We start from the raw sequence: 19,609 nt of genomic DNA on the forward strand, positions 1-19,609 counted from the left end.
CTAAGTATCTTGTTCTGGTATTTGCTAATTTCAACCTAATCACATGCAAAAGAGGGCGGAAATCACACTATTCTTTCTAGAAGGGATACACTTTGTATATACAATACTTTTTCATGTGGTAAATAAGATAAAAGTTTTTTTCTTTCAATAAAGATTTGATGCGTTTGAAGCGAACTACAGCTAGCAGCAGCAAAAAAGGAGGGGAAATGGAAAAAAAAGGTGAAGCTCTGATATCTCGGCAGGCTCCTGGAATGTGTTTTGCTTTTCATCCTAAGGTAAATTATTTCAATCCATTATTTACTATTGCATATAACAACTTCCAGTGTTTGAAGTGTATTAAGATATAAAGCAAGGCAAAGTTTTAGCATGTTAATAAATACTGTGCCTTATAGGTAAAACAAAACAAAACAAACATAGGCATAGCTGCCAAACTAAAGTAGAGTGGCAACTTCCAATTGGCTGCCCTATGCCTTCCTCTGCCTTCTAGAGGAAAGGTCTGTATTTCTGAGGAACTGTGAAAGGATTCTCTTTTCAACTTCATGTTTAACTTGAATGCCCCTCCTTACTCCTCTTGGGTGTTCTGCTGCTTCATCATATTAATAGAAATCAAATCTACTATACAGTCCTCTATTTCAATGTGAGTGGTGCCTCTCATGATCCTGAGGATTGGGAAGACCAGTTAAGTTCATGCTTATCAGGCCACAATCAAATCAAAGCACAGTTAATGAAGTCCTACTTTTTCTCATTCTTTTTTATGGAAGTTCTTTGGAATCAGAAAATTCAGCAACTGACAGACTTCAAAGGAAACGTATCCTCTATGTTTTCTGTTACATGTGATATGGTCATCTCTTTAGTGACACCGTCATCCACCTAGTTATGCAAACCAAAACTTGAGCTCTTACTCTTTTCTACCTTATCATCCAAATGATTTTCATGTCTTGTTGTCCTGCTCCTTTTAGTCCAAGCCTACTCACTGCTAGTGTAGTTCAGGCCCTATGTTTCATTTTTACCACTATAGTTGTATTCTTAACTGCTTTCATTCTCAAATTCTTGTAATTCACATTTCACCTTGACTGTAGAACAGTGGTTCTCAATGTTGGCAGGAAGGGACATATTTTACCACCACAGTACATTTTGCAATGTCTCGATATTATTATTGGTTGTTTCAGCTCCAGGAGGTGGGACATGGGAAGGAATGCTATTGGCATTTAGTGGGCAGAGTCCAGGGATGCCGCTAAACATCCTACAATGCACAGGACAACTACTGCCTTCCTCTGCATAGAAGGAGAAGGGAAAAGGGAAGGGGAAGGAGAAGAAGGAGGAGGAGGAAGAATATATATATAAAATATCAATGGTGCTGGATTGAGAAATCCTAGTCTGGTGTCCTAGAAATGTCCTTGGCATAAAGAATTTGAGATAATCATGTAGTCTGTAAATAAAGAATTTAACCTTTTATTTTTTTTTTCTTTCCTGATTATCCTGGCTTGAACTTGCAGCACAATCATGAATAGAAGTGGTGAAAACAAACATCTCTCTCGTTTCTGACCTTAGAGAGAAAGCATTCAGTCCTTTTACTATTAAGTATGATGTAAGCTGAGGTTTTTATGTAGATGCAATAAATCACATTGAGGAGATCCTGTTACATTACTATTTGTTGAGACTTGTATCAGGGATGGATGTTAGGTTTTCATCAAATGCTTTTTTTACATATGACGATGATTATACAATTTTTCTTTTAAGTTTGTTAATATGATGAATTACATTAATTTTTAAATTTTTGTTTCTAAGAGAAATTTGACCATGATTTATACCTTTAATCTACTGTTGAATTTAATATGCTAAAATTTTATTTAAGATTTTTCAACTTTGTAAGGGATAGTCATCTATAGTTTTCTTTTCTGTAAGGTCTTTGTCTGGTTTTGACACTAGAGTAATCCACTAGAATGAGTTGAAAAGTATGCCCTCTTTTTTTGAAAGAATTTTGTACAATTAGTATTATTTCTTCATTACATATTTGATGAAATTAATAAAGCATCTGGGCCTGGAGTTTTGGGAAGATTTTTAACTTTTACCTAGAAATTAAAATTTTCAGTAGATATAGTGTTATTAGTATCATTATCTATTTCTTCTTGAGTGAATTTTGGTAATTTGTGTCTTTCAAGGAATGTATTTCATCTAAGTTATTAAAATTAATGGCATAATAATATTTCCTTAATGTCTTTTAATAGCTATAAAATATGTACTCTAAAATATGTCACCTCTTTAATTTCTACTATTAGTGATTTTTGTCTTCTTTTTTCTTTCTCTTTTCTCGGGATCCCTGGGTGGCGCAGCGGTTTGGCGCCTGCCTTTGGCCCAGGGCGCGATCCTGGAGACCCAGGATCAAATCCCACATCAGGCTCCCGGTGCATGGAGCCTGCTTCTCCCTCTGCCTGTGTCTCTGCCTCTCTCTCTCTCTCTCTGTGACTATCATAAATAAATAAAAATTAAAAAAAAAAATTTAAATCTTTTCTTTAATCTAGCTAGAAATTTATCAATGTTACTGATCTCAAAGAACTAGCTTTTGATTTCTCTGAATTTCGCTATTTTTTTTCTGTTTTCTATATAATTGATTTCCACTTTGATCTTTATATTCTTTCTTCTCCTTTGTTTTTTTTGCTCTTATTTTTCTGGCTTATTCAGGTGGAAGCTAGGATCATTGATTTGTGACTTTTCTTCTTTTATGATAGAGGCATTTGTGCTATAACTTTTTCTCTAAGTACTGCTTTGGCAGCATCCCACAAAGTCTAATATGTTATATTTACATTTTCTTTTTTTTTTTAATTTTTATTTATTTATGATAGTCACACACACAGAGAGAGAGAGAGAGAGAGAGGCAGAGACACAGGCAGAGGGAGAAGCAGGCTCCATGTACCGGGAGCCCGACGTGGGATTCGATCCCGGGTCTCCAGGATCGCGCCCTGGGCCAAAGGCAGGCGCCAAACCACTGCGCCACCCAGGGATCCCATATATTTACATTTTCATTCTATTCAGATTACTTTCTAATTTCTCCTTTGATTTCTTTTTTGATGGATGGATTATTTCAAAGCATGCTATTTAGTTTTTAAATATTTGGGGCTTTTGCATGGATCTTTCTGTTCTTGATTTCTAATTCAATTCCATCATGATCAGAGAACAAACTTTTTATAAACGGAATCCTTTTGAACTTATTGAGATTTGTTTTAAAGCCCAGAATGTGATATTAACATGTAAAGTTCCCTGTGCACTTCAGAAAAATGTATATTCTGCTGCTATTGGGTGGAGTGTTCTATGAATGATAATCAGGTTAGATTGGTTAAAGCTGTTCAAGTTGACTATAACCTTGCTGATTTTCTGCCTATTTCTTCCACTTATTAAGAGAAAGGTACTGAAATCTCTGGCCATAATTGTGGATTTGTCTATTTTTTCCTTGTAATCCTATCTGTTTTTGCCTTACGTTACTCAAAGGTTTGTTTTAGGTATATAAATGTGTAGGATTGTTATGTTCTCTTGACTAATCAACTCTTTTATCATTGTAAAGTGGCCTTATCTATAATGGATAATATTATGTATTCTGAAATCAACTTAGTCTGATATTACTGTAGCCACCAGCTTTCTTTTAACTAGTGTTATAGCAGGTTATATCTTTTTAAAAAATTAAGTTTGTATTTAAATTCCAGTCAGTTAACATACTGTGTAATATTAGTTTCGTGTGTAGAATTTAGTGATTCAACACTTACATACAACACCTGGTACTCATCACAACAAATGCCCTCCTTAATACCCAGCATCTATTTAACCCATCCCTCTACCCACCTCCCCTCTGGCAGCCATCAGTTTGTTTTCTATAGTTAAGAGTCTGTTTCTTGGTTTTCCTTTCATTCCCTCCACTCATGTTCATTTGTTTTGTTTCTTAAATCATTTTCCATCCTTTTACATTTAATCTATTTATGTCTAAAAGTACATTTCTTGTTGGTAGCATATTCTTGGATCTTGCTTTTTTATCTGATCTAACAGTGTCTGTCTTTTAATTGTGATATTTAGACTACTATCATTTAGTTTGATTTTGATATGGTTTTGGTTTGAGTCTTATTTTGCTTCACTAGTTTATTGGTGGTGGTGGAGGGGGTGGGGGATGGTGGTATAACTTGTCTGGCCTCCTTGCCTGGAGGCAGAACTCAAACACTATCTCAACTCCAGAACTTCTTAGAGGTTGGGCTGAGCCCTTTGTTGCAACTGTATCATAGTTCAACTTAAATCTCTGCCCATTTCTGTTTCTGAGTGAACTGACCAATAAATCTCTTGAATGGAAATGTCAGATTTTATAGACTGACAAACACAACTCTAAGACAGTGACCTTGAAGATCTCTGGGAAAGATAACCTACTTATAAATGGTGTTGAGATAATCATTATCCATATAAAAATGGAATTAGATATCAATTCTATCATACACAAAAAACTTCTAGAAGAAGATGTAGGAAAACATTTCTATTACCTCAAAGTAGGAAATATTTCTAAAACAAAGCACAAAAAATACTAACTAACTAACCAGCTACATTAGAATGATAACTTCGGTTTATCAAAAGACACTAAAGAAAGGAAAAAGTAAGCCATACACTTGGAGAAGATATTTGCAACATGTATAACAGACAAAGCATATGTAATAGGATATATAAAGAACTTTTATATAAATGAATATAAAAAATATTATGTATAAAATAGGAGACATGAACAGAAGAAGAAATGCAAATGGGCATTAAACATAAAAATGTGCTCAACCTTGTTAATATTCATAAAAATGGAACTTAAAACAATTAGATATAATTTTATACCTCATACAATGGCAAAATTTAAGATTTCTAATATAACCCAACTGTTGATGAGAATGTGGATCAAAGGGAACTTCTATATACTGCTGAATATAAATTGTTAATACTAGTTTAGGAAAAAATATGTACTTTATTGTGTTATTTAAAACTACTTATAATCCTTAATCTAGTAGTTGCATTTTTAAGTACTGGTATATACTAGAGCAAAGTGTCTCAAATTTTAATGTACATAAAATTATTTGGGAATCTTGTTAAAATGCAGATTCTGATTCCTTAGGTCTAGGGTAGGGCCTAAGATTTTGCATCTCTAAAATGCTCCCAGGTAACTCTACATAGGGCATAGAACCCGACTTTCAGACCTTTTGACTATGACTTCAGAGTAGGAAATACACTTAAAATCTCTACTTAGTACATACGTTTAGAGTTAAAAATGCTTGAGACTCCATTTAGTTCAATCTTTCACTCTAAGCAAGAATCATTTCTTCAGCATTATTTACTGTTGTCTGTCTTCTCTTTGACTAGTTCTTTTTTTTTTTTTTTCTTTGACTAGTTCTGATGAAAGAACACTTACTATTTCCCTGGATTGTTAGTTCCATTGTTAGGTAACTCTAAATATTAGAAATTTTCTTCCTTATTTTAAGCCGGTGCTTGTCCATTTAATGTCTAGATAGGATCTAAGTTCTTCCCTCTATTCCAGCAAAGAACAAATCTATATTTTCTTTGCATAGTAGCTTTTCAGGTAGTTTAATTATAGAAAGTTTAATCATGATAGAAAGAAAAAGACAACAGACAACTATGATCAAGATAGTATTTCTAGTTTTGGTCCTAGAATTGATTTTAATAGATCTTAAGGGGTCTAACTTTCTATTTTGTACATTTACTAATGTATCACAAGCCAATACATTTAAATTTTTTGTGTTATAGGATACAAATATCTATTTGGCTGGCACCGAAGAAGGCCATATTCACAAATGTTCTTGTTCCTATAATGAACAATACCTAGATACTTACAGAGGACATAAGGTTGGTTTAATTATAGTAGGTATGGAAAACTTATTTTTGATATTTCTGAAAAAATAGTATTATACACAGTACCTTTAACATGCAATAAATTTACAACTTCAGAGTTAACATTACCAACCTAAGTGCTTTCTTGTATGGAAACCATCAATAATGCATGGGGCATCTTATCTGGCTTCTAGATATTCTTACTTTTTTTTTTTTTAGAGAGAGAGAGAAGTGTGTATGTGAGCTGGAGCTGGAGGGTGGGGGTAGCAGAGGGAGAAGGTGTGAGAGAATCTTAAGCGGGCTCCACACTCATCATGGAGCCCACATGGGCCTGGATATCCCCACCCTGAGATCATGACACCTGAGCCGAAATCAAGAGTTGGACACTGAACCAACTGAGCCACCCAGGCACCTCTAGCTTCTAGATATTCTTGATTTCTTCTTGCAAATTATGGAAGTTACAATTTTTATTTGTTTCTAAAAGACTTTGCTTACGGTAACATGCTGATCCCAAGGCAAAAATATATCTAGCATATACTTATTTTCTGTATCTTTTGTGATTATTCCATCTATGTTTTCTTCATTTGATCCTTCATTTTTTAAAATGTTCCTTATATTTTTTAAGGTAAATGAGTACAATATGTGTTAATATTTAGTTAGTATTATAACAACTATATCTTTATGTTTCTGTATGGCATAATTTAGAGAAGATTCAATTTATGACCTTACTCTCTCAGTTAAAATAATACACAATGCATAGTGCATAAGTCTTCTAGAAATCTTAGCATTTTAATTTGTTGGTCAGATTTAAAGTATAAGATGTCAAATATTATATATGTATGTGTTTTAATTTATTTGTCTTATTCTAGGGTCCAGTATATAAAATAGCGTGGAATCCATTTTGTCATGATGTGTTCTTAAGCTGTTCTGCAGATTGGGGTGTTATTATATGGCAACAGGAGAATACCAAGCCATTTTTGAGCTTTTATCCAACTACTTATGTTGTTTATGATGTTGCCTGGTCTCCAAAATCCTCCTATATATTTGCAGCTGCAAATGAGAGCAGAGTAGAGATTTGGGACCTTCACACCAGCACGTAAGTGTTAATGTTTTTCTTGGTGATATTTCTTGTAGAAGCAGTTCAAACTAAATGATATCTGATAGTTTTGGTATTTGTTAGAGAGAATTGTAGTTATTTTAAAAACAAGTAATAGTTTATACTGTGAGAGTCCTTATGAATAAAAGATATATGCCAAGAAGCTATATTCATTTTAATGACTTATACCATAGGTGGTTTTATTTTTTTAAAGATTATTTATTTATTTATTTGAGAGAATGAGAGAGAGAGAGAGAGAGAGAGAGAGAGAAAGCACAAAAGCACAAGAAGCAGGGAATAGGGAGATACAGGCTCCCTGCTCAGCAGGGGCTGAATCCTAGGATCCTGGGATCATGACCTGAGCCAAAGGCAGATGCTTAATGGACTAACCCACCCAGGTGCCCTCCCATATGTGGTTTTAAAAATATTTAAATGAAAAATAGGTTGCCATATTCATCTAAAACTTTTACAGGCTGGTATATCATAGCTACCTTGAATTCAGTTTTATTGCCTAGTTTATAGAAGAAGCAGACAGGCAGTTAATTGTTTTTAACTGAAGATTTTCTGCAATAATATAAAAGGAACAAAATAATTTTTTTACAATATTTACTTATTCTCTTACCTTCTTTAAAACATATTCAAAGGGCCATGCATTTAATTAAAATTTTTATTTTTTTATTTTTTTTAATTAAAAATTTTAATGTGTTATACCAAAGTTACTAGAGTATCCTCTAGACCCATCTTTATTTTTAAAATAGAAATTTATACATTACAGAAATAAAGTGTTTAATGAGGTGAGTTCTTCAGTTGGAAATTACTGTAGATTTTTATGCTGATCATTAGCAACAATCAGGGGAATGCATTCTTTTTTTTTTTAAAGCTTCTTTTTTTAAAAAAGATTTTTATTTATTTATTTATTCATAGAGACAGAGAGAGAGAGAGAGAGAGAGAGAGAGAGGCAGAGACACAGGCAGAGGGAGACGCAGGCTCCATGCAGGGAGCCTGACGCGGGACTCGATCCAGGGTCTACAGGATCACGCCCTAGGCTGCAGGCGGCGCTAAACCGCTGAGCCACCGGGGCTGCCCCAGAGGGACGCATTCTTGGTTAAAATCAGTGACACAAAATTCGGTGAACTTATTCTTAATGGCAATTTTTTTTTTCCCTAGAAGTTAATAACTTAGTAACTCTAAAATTTGCCATGGCTTATACTATAAAACAGTTCGAACCCCCAAACAAGGATTATATCACAAAACAATTTATATTTGAATATGAAATGACTAATGTATAAAATGATTACCTAACTCATCCCACCTATCATTTTAATTTTTTGGGTAAAACTGCAGTTCTCAGGACATTCCTTCAGAAGTATACAAGTTACTGCTTCTTTTGTGTTTTAGGGCATCAGTGGATTGCTTTGGATGATTGGGGAATAGAAAAAAATTCTTGTTCAAAGTATTCTTTTATGTTCCAGAGTTTTATTTGGATCAAAATACCCTTCTTTTAAAAGACATTTATTGCTTAAGGAGTTGTATTAGTCAAGGTTCTCCAGAAAAACAGAAGCAATAAAAAGAAAGATTTATTTTAAGGAATGACTCACATGACTGTGGGGCCTGGCAAGTGCCAAGTCTGTGCTACAGGCTGGCGGGCTAGAATTTCCATCAGGAGTCCATGTTGCAGTCATGAGTCTGAAGGCAGTCCGGAGGCAGAATTTTACTCCACTTCAGGGAACTCAATCTTTTCTCTTAAGGTCTTCAACAAGTTGGAGAAGATCTGCCTATCTTATGGAGGGTGATCTGCTTTATTCAAATTCTACTGGTCTTAATGTTAATCATTTTTAAACAAAACACTTTCACAGCAAAGTGCAGACTGGTGTTGACCAAACAACTGAGTACCATAGCCTCACCAAGCTAACCAGCACAGGAGTTTAAACTTATGAGTTCACATCTTAATTGTGAACTTCTTGAATTTATTTATTTGAAATTAGTTCACTGAAGAAATGAAAGTTTTGATTGAATAAGGAGTTGAGAAATAGTTATTTTGATTTTGGAAAGTTACTTAAGAAGCTTGTTTTGTTTTGTCATTTGAAGACACAAAAAATATCTGACTTTTCTTAATCTGTATACAAAAAGAATGTATTAACAACAACTGAATTTAAAATAAAATATTTTATTTCAGTTTGGATCCTCTCATTGTGAATGTTGCTAACCCTGGAATCAAGTTCACAACTGTTCTCTTTGCCAAACAAACAGATTGCCTTCTAGTGGGTGACAGTGATGGACAGGTTGCTGTGTATGAACTAAGAAATATGCCCACTGCGTTGGATTCTGGCCGAGTAAGACTCACGTGACAAAATTTTTGTTATTTTATGTAATTTTTTGTATCATACAAGGAATTTACATTTCTTAAATATGTTAAGTGTAGTACAATGGAAATAACATAAGTTTTAAGAGTTGCTACCTACTAAGCATGGTATCTATTAGGCTTATTTTCTTTGAGCCTCATGATTTTTCTCTGTAAAATGAAAATGATAATATACCATAATAATTATAAATGTTACATGGAATAACTTAAAGTTGTGCCTAGTATACTGTTGGGAATAATAATTATTGAATATAGCTGAAGAAGTTTACTATAAATATTCAAAGACTTTTATAAGAAATGGTAATATTTTAGATATTATCTAATGTTCCCCAAATAGGCATTTGTTTTTTTGCTTCTGTAGTGTTATCCTGTTCCTTTACTCTGATCTTCAAATATGAAAACTTTATTGTAAAACTTTGACAGGCAATCAGTATCACTAGATGCCTATTATTTTTAAGGTATTTTTTTCCATTTTTTTTGTTTTTTAATTTTTTAATTTTATTTTTATCTTTTAAGGATTAGTTTATTTATTTGGAAGGGGCGGGTAAGGGATAGAGGTAGGGGGAGACAGAACTGCAAGCAAACTCTGTGTTGAGCATGGAGCCAGATGAAGGACTTGATCTTATGACTCTGAGATCACAACCTGAGCTGAAACTAAGAGCTGGTGCAACCCACTGCACCGCCCAGGTGCCCTACAATTTTTTGCTTTTTATGTTTAAGTTATTATTTTATGGATAAATCTAGTAAATATTACCATCAATATGATAAACATATTAAAATATTTTAAAAATGAAAAAATCCATAAGAATACACTAAGACTATAATAGAAGAGTGGGTAATGGTCAGGAACAGTTCATTCACACACAAAAAATGACTAGCAAGTATATTTTAAAATTAAACCTCACTGATAATTAAAGAAATAAAAAATTTATTACATCAAATTAAAATGTGGTAGCATTCTCATATGTGAAATTAAAGGTTTTTTAAAGAAGGAAAAGATTCCTTCTTTTTATTTAAAAAAAAGTTTTTTAAAGATTTATTTATTTATTTTAGAGAGAGAGCATGAGCAGGGGGAAGGGCAGAGGGAGAGAATCTTCACGCAGACTACCTGCTGAGCATGGAGCCTGACACAGGGCTCGATCTCAGGACCCATGAGATCATGGCTAGAGGTGAAACCAAGGGTTGGATGCTCAACCAACTGAGCTACCCAGGTGCCCCAAGTTTTTTTTTTTTTTTTTTTTTTAATTTAATGGGACTACTCAGTACTGGCAAGCATCTGATAAGATACGTTTTCTATTATACAGAGAAATGTTAGAATAATGCTGTATTACTTCTTTGGAAGCAATTTGGCAGTCTGAACCAAGACTGTTATACTTCTGGAATTCCATTCTATAGAAATATTCATAAAGACAATCAAAGAAATTAATTATAGCATAACTGTAACAGGATAAGGAAAGAAAAGAAAAAGAAATAATCTAAATATCCAACCAGAGAGAAATGTGGCCAGAGAAGTCAGGTGTGTTGATTAGATTTGGGTTGCATGTAGAAGGTGGAGGTTTATCCCATCCATATTGGACTGTAAATGATAGACAGATGATAGATAGATAGATAGATAGATAGATAGATAGATAGATAGATAGATGCTTGCTTAGGACTTTGGACTTGTTATATCTCCTACTTAAAATCCAGTGTTTGTTCTTCCGTCCACTTTAAATCTTTGCTCAAATATAGTCACTTTCTTGGTGAAATCGTCCTTGGCTACCTTATTTTAAATTGCACCTCTACTCTTCCCTACACTTCCTATTTAATACTTTTCTATGACTTATTTTCTTACTAACATTTATCTTCAAATATATCATATTCTTTTATTGATTTGTAATTGCCTGTCTCCCATAGTTAGAATGTAAGCTGCATGTAAATAGTGAATTTTGTCTCTTTTGTTCTGAACTATATTCCTATAGCCTAGTACAGTGTCTTAGAAGTTATTCAATAAGTATTTCTTGAATAAATATGCCTTGAAAAACTGGAGGAAAATTCAACATATCAGAAAGTTTATTTCTTAGTGTTAGGATCATGAATGAATTTTAGTCTTTGTTTTTACTTACCTATTTTCCAAATCATTACACTACCTAAAGTATTTTCTTCCCAAAATTCATGTTCTTACATCATAGTTTTAGTCTGCTGTGAGGAATGAGACCCCAATGGCTTATTTTTTCATGACGTAAAACATTTTGATATTTTTAATTTCTCACATATTTGTTGAGTATAAGCTATTTTAATAGCTACTGAGATGTTTATGCTCACATTTGTTTAAGATACACAGCCCAACGGCCAGAAGGAATCAGAGAATTCTATTCTTTATTCAAGTCTCTCAAAAACATTAAAAATGAATCAAAATACTTAGTTAATAGTAATCTTTTTCTTTTTCTCTACATATCCCTCAAATTCTAAATGTAGCCTCAAAGCCTAAATCCATCCCTTTCTATCTCTGTGATTCCATCAGTTCTATCCCATAAGAGCTCTAAGAACTTGCCCAGATATTCTAAACTTGGGCAGTGAGGAGAGGGAGTTGAATTATTTAAAAATCTTTGTTAGTGTGTATTGGGGTAGTGGTAGCAGAGAAACTTATGGGCATTAGCATGTTCATTCTTTTCATCACATATATATCTACAGTACCTATCAAGACCTATAATAATTTATCAATATATAAACTACAATATTTTGTATATATGTCTTTCTTCCTAGTCTGAACTACTTGGAAACTTGTATATTCAAGCACAGTGCTAGCACATAATAGGCACTCAGCAAATATTGAAAAATGTCTAAATGAACACACTTATAAAAGGCACATGGTTTCTAAGAAAGGAAAATATATGTACAAAAATATAATTGAGTCATAAACACTGAAATAATAATTAAAAAAAAAACTCCAATAGAAGCACAGAGTAGGAAAATTGACTCTTGAAAGAAGAGTGGGAAGAAGGAAAGCAAAACATATGAGAATACTTAGGGGAAGCCTTTCACACAGGAGGTTAAGTTTTAACTGTGCTTCAGAGGATTAGAAATTTTCCTTGCAGACAAGCAAATAGAACTGTTACTTCAGACAGAGGGAAAGGCTTGAGCAAAGATACAGCATTGGAAAGGTCCATGACATTTTAAGGAAAAGATGAGTAGACCTTTTGACTGGTAAAGAGATTGCTTAAGAGAAAAGTGACAAATGGGCCAGTTGGGTCATTTGCCATGATGAGGAGTTTGATCTTCATCTTATAGAAAATAAAAAGCCATTTAAGGTTTATAATTCTAGAAGTGACTTGGGAGGAAAATAAAATAAGACTCTTACCTCACATTTTGTATGATGGTGAACTCTAAAGGAACTGAAGACTGAAAAATAAAACAAACCACTAGAAGGAAATGTAGGATAATGTCTAAATGATCTAAAGGCAAAGATGGATTTAAAAAAGACCAAAAATATCCCCTATTTTTTTTTTTTAGTTTTTTCCTGTTTTCTTATCTGTAAAACAGGCATATTGGTACCAGAATCAAAGATTGTTAGAAAGATTAAATGAGTTAATGGGTACATAGTGATTAGAACTATTATTGGTACATAGTAAGCTCTCAATAAAACTCAAGTATTCTTTTATGATTATTATGTCAAAATTAATACCTTCTGTTCAAGATTCTATATGCCAAGTTAAAAGAAACAGATTAAAAGAAGAAATTTCCAAGATTATGAAAGACATAATGTCCATTATATATAAGAAACTCCTATTAAACAATAAGAACAACAACAACAACAACAAACAAAAACAAAACAATAAGAACAATTCAATTTCTTAAAAGGGCAAATGTATAACATCCTAATTCATAAGAAAGAAATAGGAAGATCAAATAAACTTAAGAAGCAACATTTATTCTCACTATTAATGAAGAAAGATACAATTGAAATTATACAAGATATCAGTTCAAACTGATTGGATTTACAAAAACTAAAATATTAGCCAATATTAAGTATCAGCAAAGTTGTAGGGAATTAGGAACTTTTATGCAAAGGTCATAGGAATCTGAATTAGCATAGCCTCTTTGGAGAACAATTCAATAAAGCTGAAAATTCATATACCATACAAGCCAGTGATACCATAGAGAATGTCCTGCACATGTGTACTAGGAGGTATGTGTAAGGCATCAAGGTGAGGTCTTTCTTCTCTTTCTTTCTTTCTTTCTTTCTTTCTTTCTTTCTTTCTTTCTTTCTTTCTTTCTTCTTTCTTTCTTTCTTTCTTTCTTTCTTTCTTTCTTTCTTTCTTTCTTTCTTTCTCTTTCTTACTTTCCTTCTTTCTTTCCTTCTTTCTTTCTTTCTCCTCTGTCTTAAAATTTCTTTTGTTCATGATTATTCAATCTACTTTTGCTTAAAATGTTCATATTCAAATATGTTATAAAATTTCTAAAAAGTCTTAGTTCACCTTAAGCTCTTACATTTAGAGGATATATTTTATTATTCTGTTTATAAGTCCAACAAATATTAATACATACTTTAAATAAGCTTTTGTAACAATTAAGTTTCTTTAAATCTGTTTAATTTATAAATTTAATACAGATTTTTAAGTACTTCAATTGTCTTATGGGAAAACAAATCTGATATTTAAGGAATTCTTATTAATTTAATAAATTTTATTTTTTATTTATTTTAAAATATTTTATTTAATCATGAGAGACAGAGAGAGAGAGGCAGAAACATAGGCAGAGGGAGAAGCAGGCTCCATGCAGGCAGCCTGATGTGGGACTCGATCCTGGGACTCCAGGATCACCCCCTGAGCCAAAGGCAGATGCTTAACTGCTGAGCCACCCAGGCATCCCAATTTAATAAATTTTAAATTTTGAATATGATGGATCTTAAATTTTCTTAATTGTTCCAATGCCTTATACAAATTAATAATATTTCCATCTATAATTACGGGTCTAAATTAATTACCCAATAACACATTTAAATTAGAATCACACTGGGTGGCTCAGCGGTTTAGTGCCTGCTTTTGGCCCAGGGCGCGATCCTGGAGACCCGGGATCGAGTCCCGCATCGGGCTCCCTGCATGGAGCCTGCTTCTCCCTCTGCCTGTGTCTCTGCCTTTCTCTCTCTATGTCTCTCATGAATAAATAAATAAAACCTTAAGAAAAAAATTTAAAAAAAAGAATCACAAATTTATTTGCTAAGCATTCAAATAATGGCAAATTCCCTTTTAAATAATGAATATTGAAAATTCCAAATATATACAAGTTCCTTAATACAAAAAAATATTAAAATTATCTGTTTGGTTTGCTGTATTATTTCTATATACAATAATTATTCTTCTAGGGTAAGAATAGGTTTTCCAATAAACAAATGAAGCATTCTGAGTAGTTTTGGAGATTATTTTCTCAACTGCTTGATGTGCATATTGACTGTGGATGTTTAAAGAGATTTTGCTAAATATCTTGGCTGCCACACTGAGCCCTGTTCTAGAGTCAATTTGTCAATGCCCTCCAAATGGAGTGGTCTCAGAGTCCATGTCTCCTGGAGTCAACTTACCTATTACCTACATCCTCCATCTCCTCATGGAAGTCTGCAACTCTCCATGGGTTGGTATATCACACAATTGATTTCAAGTCATTTATTTACTGTGTCAGTAATTCTGAATTACTTCACTTTTCCTATCTGGTAGGACTAAAATCCATCTATAAGATGTTTAAATGACATCTGTTTGGATTCTGTATATCTCCCAAGATTTTAATTTGTTAGTAGTGATCTGAAAGACATGCTAATGAGAAAAGAATGTTCATACCTGCCTTGTTTCTATATTGATAAATTGGAAACAACCTTAGATTATCATCAGTGAAACTTTGGATAAAGTGTGGCATATTCACATGAGTGACTCTAGTATAAAAATTTAAATAATACATATTTCAATGTGTTAATATGACAAATTTTGAATAAATCTTTTAAAAAGTTGAGTGATAAAAGCAAATTGAAGGAAATTATAGAAGTACAATATGTTATGATTTATGTGACATTATTTAAACACAAATATAAAAGCTGTGTTCCTAGTGGACATATTATAGTTAGTAAAAGTATGGAATATAGATTGGAATGTGGAAGAAAAACTTTCATCCTTGTGTTTGGATTTCAATAAATTAGATTTTTTTAAAGTTTTTATTTAAATTCCCATTAGGTAACATACAGTAAAATATTAGTTTCAGTCGTAGAATTTAGTGATTCACACTTCCATACAACACCAGATGCTTATCACAACAAGTACACTCCTTAATCCCCATCACCTATTTAACCATCACCCCCACCAACCTCCTCTCTGGTAACCATCATTCTCTATAGTTAAGAGTCTGTTTCTTGGTTTGCCTTCCTCTCTCTTCTTCCCCTATGCTCATTTGTTTTGCTTCTTAAATTTCACATGAGTGAAATCATGTTATTTGTCTTTCTCTGACTGACTTATTTCGCTTAGTATAATACTCTCTATCCATCCATATTGTTGCAAATGGCAAGATTTCATTCTTTTTTATGCAAACTGGTGCTACTTTGGATAACAGTATGGAGGCTCCTCAAAAAGTTAAAAATAGAACTACCCTATGATCCAGCAATTGCAGTACTAGATGTTTACCCAAAGAATACAAAAATACTAATTTGAATGAAAACATGCACCCTGATGTTTATAGTGGCCAAATTATGGAAACAGCCCAAATGTCCATCAATGATGAATGGACAAAGAAGATGTGGAATATATATACATTAGAGACATCTTTTATTTTGAGCAGTATGCCCTGAAAGCAGAAGGCTAAGCTGAGAGTCTGAAACATTTTTGACAATGTGTGTGTGAGTATATATATGTATTGTATATGTGTTAATGATTTCAATGCTGGTAAGCAAAATTTCCTTGTAACAAATATATTACATACATTAATAATAAATACAGTTTCCTAATAGGAATAATAAATACAGTTTCCTAATAGGAATATGTTTCCTATTCCTATAGGAATAGGAATAATGCTTTTGGTCATTATATTTTAAAGATTAAGGGTTATTTTTCTGGGAGATTCAAAAAAACCTATTAATCAGATTTAATGGTACTTACAACCAAACAGGAGGCTAAACAGGAGCTTTCAAAATGATCTCTTAACTGAACAGTTATAAAATTGTTTATGAAACTCCATTAACGGAGTCTTTCATAGGAAAAAGGTTTATACTAGGAAGTAACTGTTACTATTTAAACTTACTTTGGTTTGTTTCCTTATTACAATCTTATTGAATGCCCTTTATATGTATCACTAAGTTATAAATTTTAAATGACATTTTAAAAACTCCTTTACCTCTTAATTTATATTTTATTGCATTGTAATTGTTTGACTTTTTTTTTTTTTTTTTTTTTTTCAGGGAGATATAATAGATACTTTGCTTGGACCCAAGTCAAACCATCAAGGATAATTCATCATTACTATTTTTTCTTATTGCTATTTAAAGAAAGAATAAACAGTGTTTAATGTCCAATAATCCAATTGTATGCAGTAAGTTCAGATTTTAATGTTAAAAAATGATATTTGATGTATAGCTTCCATTTCAATTTAACATAAATTAAATACACTTTAATTTCAGAAATATGTGATTAGTTTGTGATCTAGGCTATTTGTAAGAGTCTTGTTGGATTTTCTTATTATTTTTAGTCATATTCCAAGTACATACAACTACATATGTGTATTTATAAAATGTCCAAATAGGTTAGAAAATTATTATTCCATTAGAAGCCACACTTGGACGTCATTAGAATTACTTAAACCAAAAATCTTTACAAGGTGAAGTTCCATAGACTCTTAAATCTTCGGCTTCCCAAGATCTATTTTTCAGAATTTATGAATTCCACTTGTGTTAGTATTATGAGAATATTGGATTCTCACATGCTTCTCTAAATCAGATTTTTTTCCTCTTAGATTTGAGAGCTGAAGCTATGAAACTTTGTGAGACTATTTGACAAGCAAAAGACATGACAGCAAATGTCAAAATTGCATTGTTTAGCCACTATGCATCACACGCCCAATTCAGTGAGAAGAGTTAGTCTGGGACACATCAGGGCATCCTCTTCTGCATGCCCAAAATCTGCTATGGGTTTTAAGCCCAGGCTTAAGTGGGCCCAGAGAGAAAATAGAAAGTCCTCAATTTGTAGTTGGCATCTGGATCTTATCTTATGAAGGGTTCTAGAGCTAGCTTGTGGAAATAGGAGGAGTGGGAGGCAGCAACTCCCCCAAACAGATTGCTAACAGCCTATTCCATGCTGTTCTTTAGAACAAGTCCTGTGTTTTGTTAACCGAGGCCATAGGACAGTGTGCCCTGTTTTGCAAAGCCTTCTAAGTGGAGAGGAGAGGATGAGACATTCGAAACTCACTAAGTTCTCTGAAAAAAAAAAAAAAAGTCTGTATGAAACTAAGAATGGAATGTGTGCAACGATAGAATCTGCCTTTTATGTGTCCACTTCTTCACAATCTCCATTTCTTTGGAGCCATCCTTTAAACAAAAGCAAGGTGAAAAAAAAAAAAAAAAAAGCAAGGTGATTTCTTAGGTAGACCCAGAGCTTAGGCCAAGTAATAAGAATTATAAATTTTCTGCTGATATAAATCCTCGTTGTTCATCTTTTCATCTTTCCTAAAGGTTGGACTTTCTATAACATGCTGTATAACAAAATAAAAACTTGATTTAATTGAAACAATGTTTCTTTTTATCATGTACTTTTGACCATTCAAAATTGTTCATGTATTGTACCATCCCTGCTCATCAAGTCTAAATGAAAAATAAAACTATTTTTTTATTCTTAGACTGGGCAACTGATCCTGAGGCACTGAACCTCTTTCATTTTACCCTTCTCACTCCTGATTTTACAGACTCTGATAGTTTAAGATTAGCATCAATTTTGATTTTAAGATCTTTAAATTATAGAAGGAATTATAGAAGCAATTATTTTGCTGGCTTTCTAGATTGGTTTTGGCTTCTCACTAGTAGTAAGCTCTATTTCTAATAAATTTTCTTTAAAAATTTAGTATTTGTTTTTGGTTGCTTTAGTCTCATAACAAAACCAAAAGAAGGTACAAGAGATTTCCCATATGCTCCTTGCCCCCACCAACACATAGCCTCTCCCATTATTAACAACACTCACCAAAGTGGTATATTTGTTACAATCAATGAGCCTGACACCTCCTTAAATACCCAGAGTATACATAATGGTTCGCCTTTAGTGTTGTATAATCTATGGGTTTGGACAAATGTATAATAACATATATCCAAATTATAGTATTATATAGAGCATTTTCACTGCCCTAAAAATCCTCTGTGCTCTGTCTGTTATTTACCTTGCCTCCAATCCGGCAACCACAGATCTTTTACTGTCTCAGTGATTTTATCTTTTTCAGAATATTCTATAATTGGAATCAGTGTATATAACCTTTTCACATTGGCTTCTTTCACTTAATAAGGTGAATTTAAGGTTCTTCCATGTCTATTCATGGCTTTATGGCTCATTCCTTTTTAGTGATGAATGATATTCCATTGTCTGCACATACCACAGTTTATCATTCACCTACTGAAGGACATCTTGGTTGCTTCCAAATTTTGACAATTATGAATAAAGTTGCTAAAAACATTTGTGTGCAGGATTTTGTGTGGACATAAGTTTTTAACTCCTTTGAGTTAATATCAAGAAGAATGATTATTGATCGTATAGCATGTCCAATTTTGCAAAAACAAACAAAACAAGACAAACTCCTCCCTACCCAAAACCCAAATTATTTTTCAAAGTGGCTGTCCACAATTTTTTGTTCCTTCCAGTAATGTATGAGAGCTGCTACTTTTCCATATCCTTGCCTCTCTAGTATTGTCAATATTCTAAATTGTGACTATTCTTTTTTTTTTTTTTTTATGATAGAGAGAGAGAGAGAGAGAGAGGCAGAGACACAGGCAGAGGGAGAAGCAGGCTCCATGCACTGGGAGCCCGATGTGGGATTTGATCCTGGGTCTCCGGGATCGCGCCCTGGGCCAAAGGCAGGCACCAAACCGCTGCACCTCCCAGGGATCCCAATTGTGACTATTCTAATTGATGTGTAGTTGTATCTCGTTTTAATATACATTTTCCCAATTACATATGTTGTGGAGTTTAAAAAAAAAATAGAATTTTAAGAATTGAATGGGAGTTCTGCTTAGAAATTAGCTGTCTCATTTTATCCTTAAACACACATGTGGGGGATCCCTGGGTGGCTCAGCGGTTTAGCGCCTGCCT

At 33.2% G+C, this 19,609-nt stretch overlaps 1 protein-coding gene across 1 annotated transcript in view; it reads left to right on the plus strand.

The window, feature by feature from the left end:
* The window catches only part of DNAI4 (dynein axonemal intermediate chain 4), a 100,334-nt gene extending 82,180 nt beyond the window's left edge, over positions 1–18,154 (plus strand). Inside the window, 5 exon segments of the mRNA XM_025428030.3 lie at positions 154–275; positions 5,773–5,871; positions 6,726–6,952; positions 9,129–9,285; positions 16,726–18,154. Of these exon segments, the coding sequence (XP_025283815.3) occupies positions 154–275; positions 5,773–5,871; positions 6,726–6,952; positions 9,129–9,285; positions 16,726–16,776 (656 nt within the window). The 3' untranslated portion in view covers positions 16,777–18,154.
* Positions 18,155–19,609: the final 1,455 nt, after the last annotated feature.

This window comes from Canis lupus, chromosome 5 (genome assembly GCF_003254725.2).
Source record: "Canis lupus dingo isolate Sandy chromosome 5, ASM325472v2, whole genome shotgun sequence".
Taxonomy (NCBI): Eukaryota; Metazoa; Chordata; class Mammalia; order Carnivora; family Canidae; genus Canis; species Canis lupus.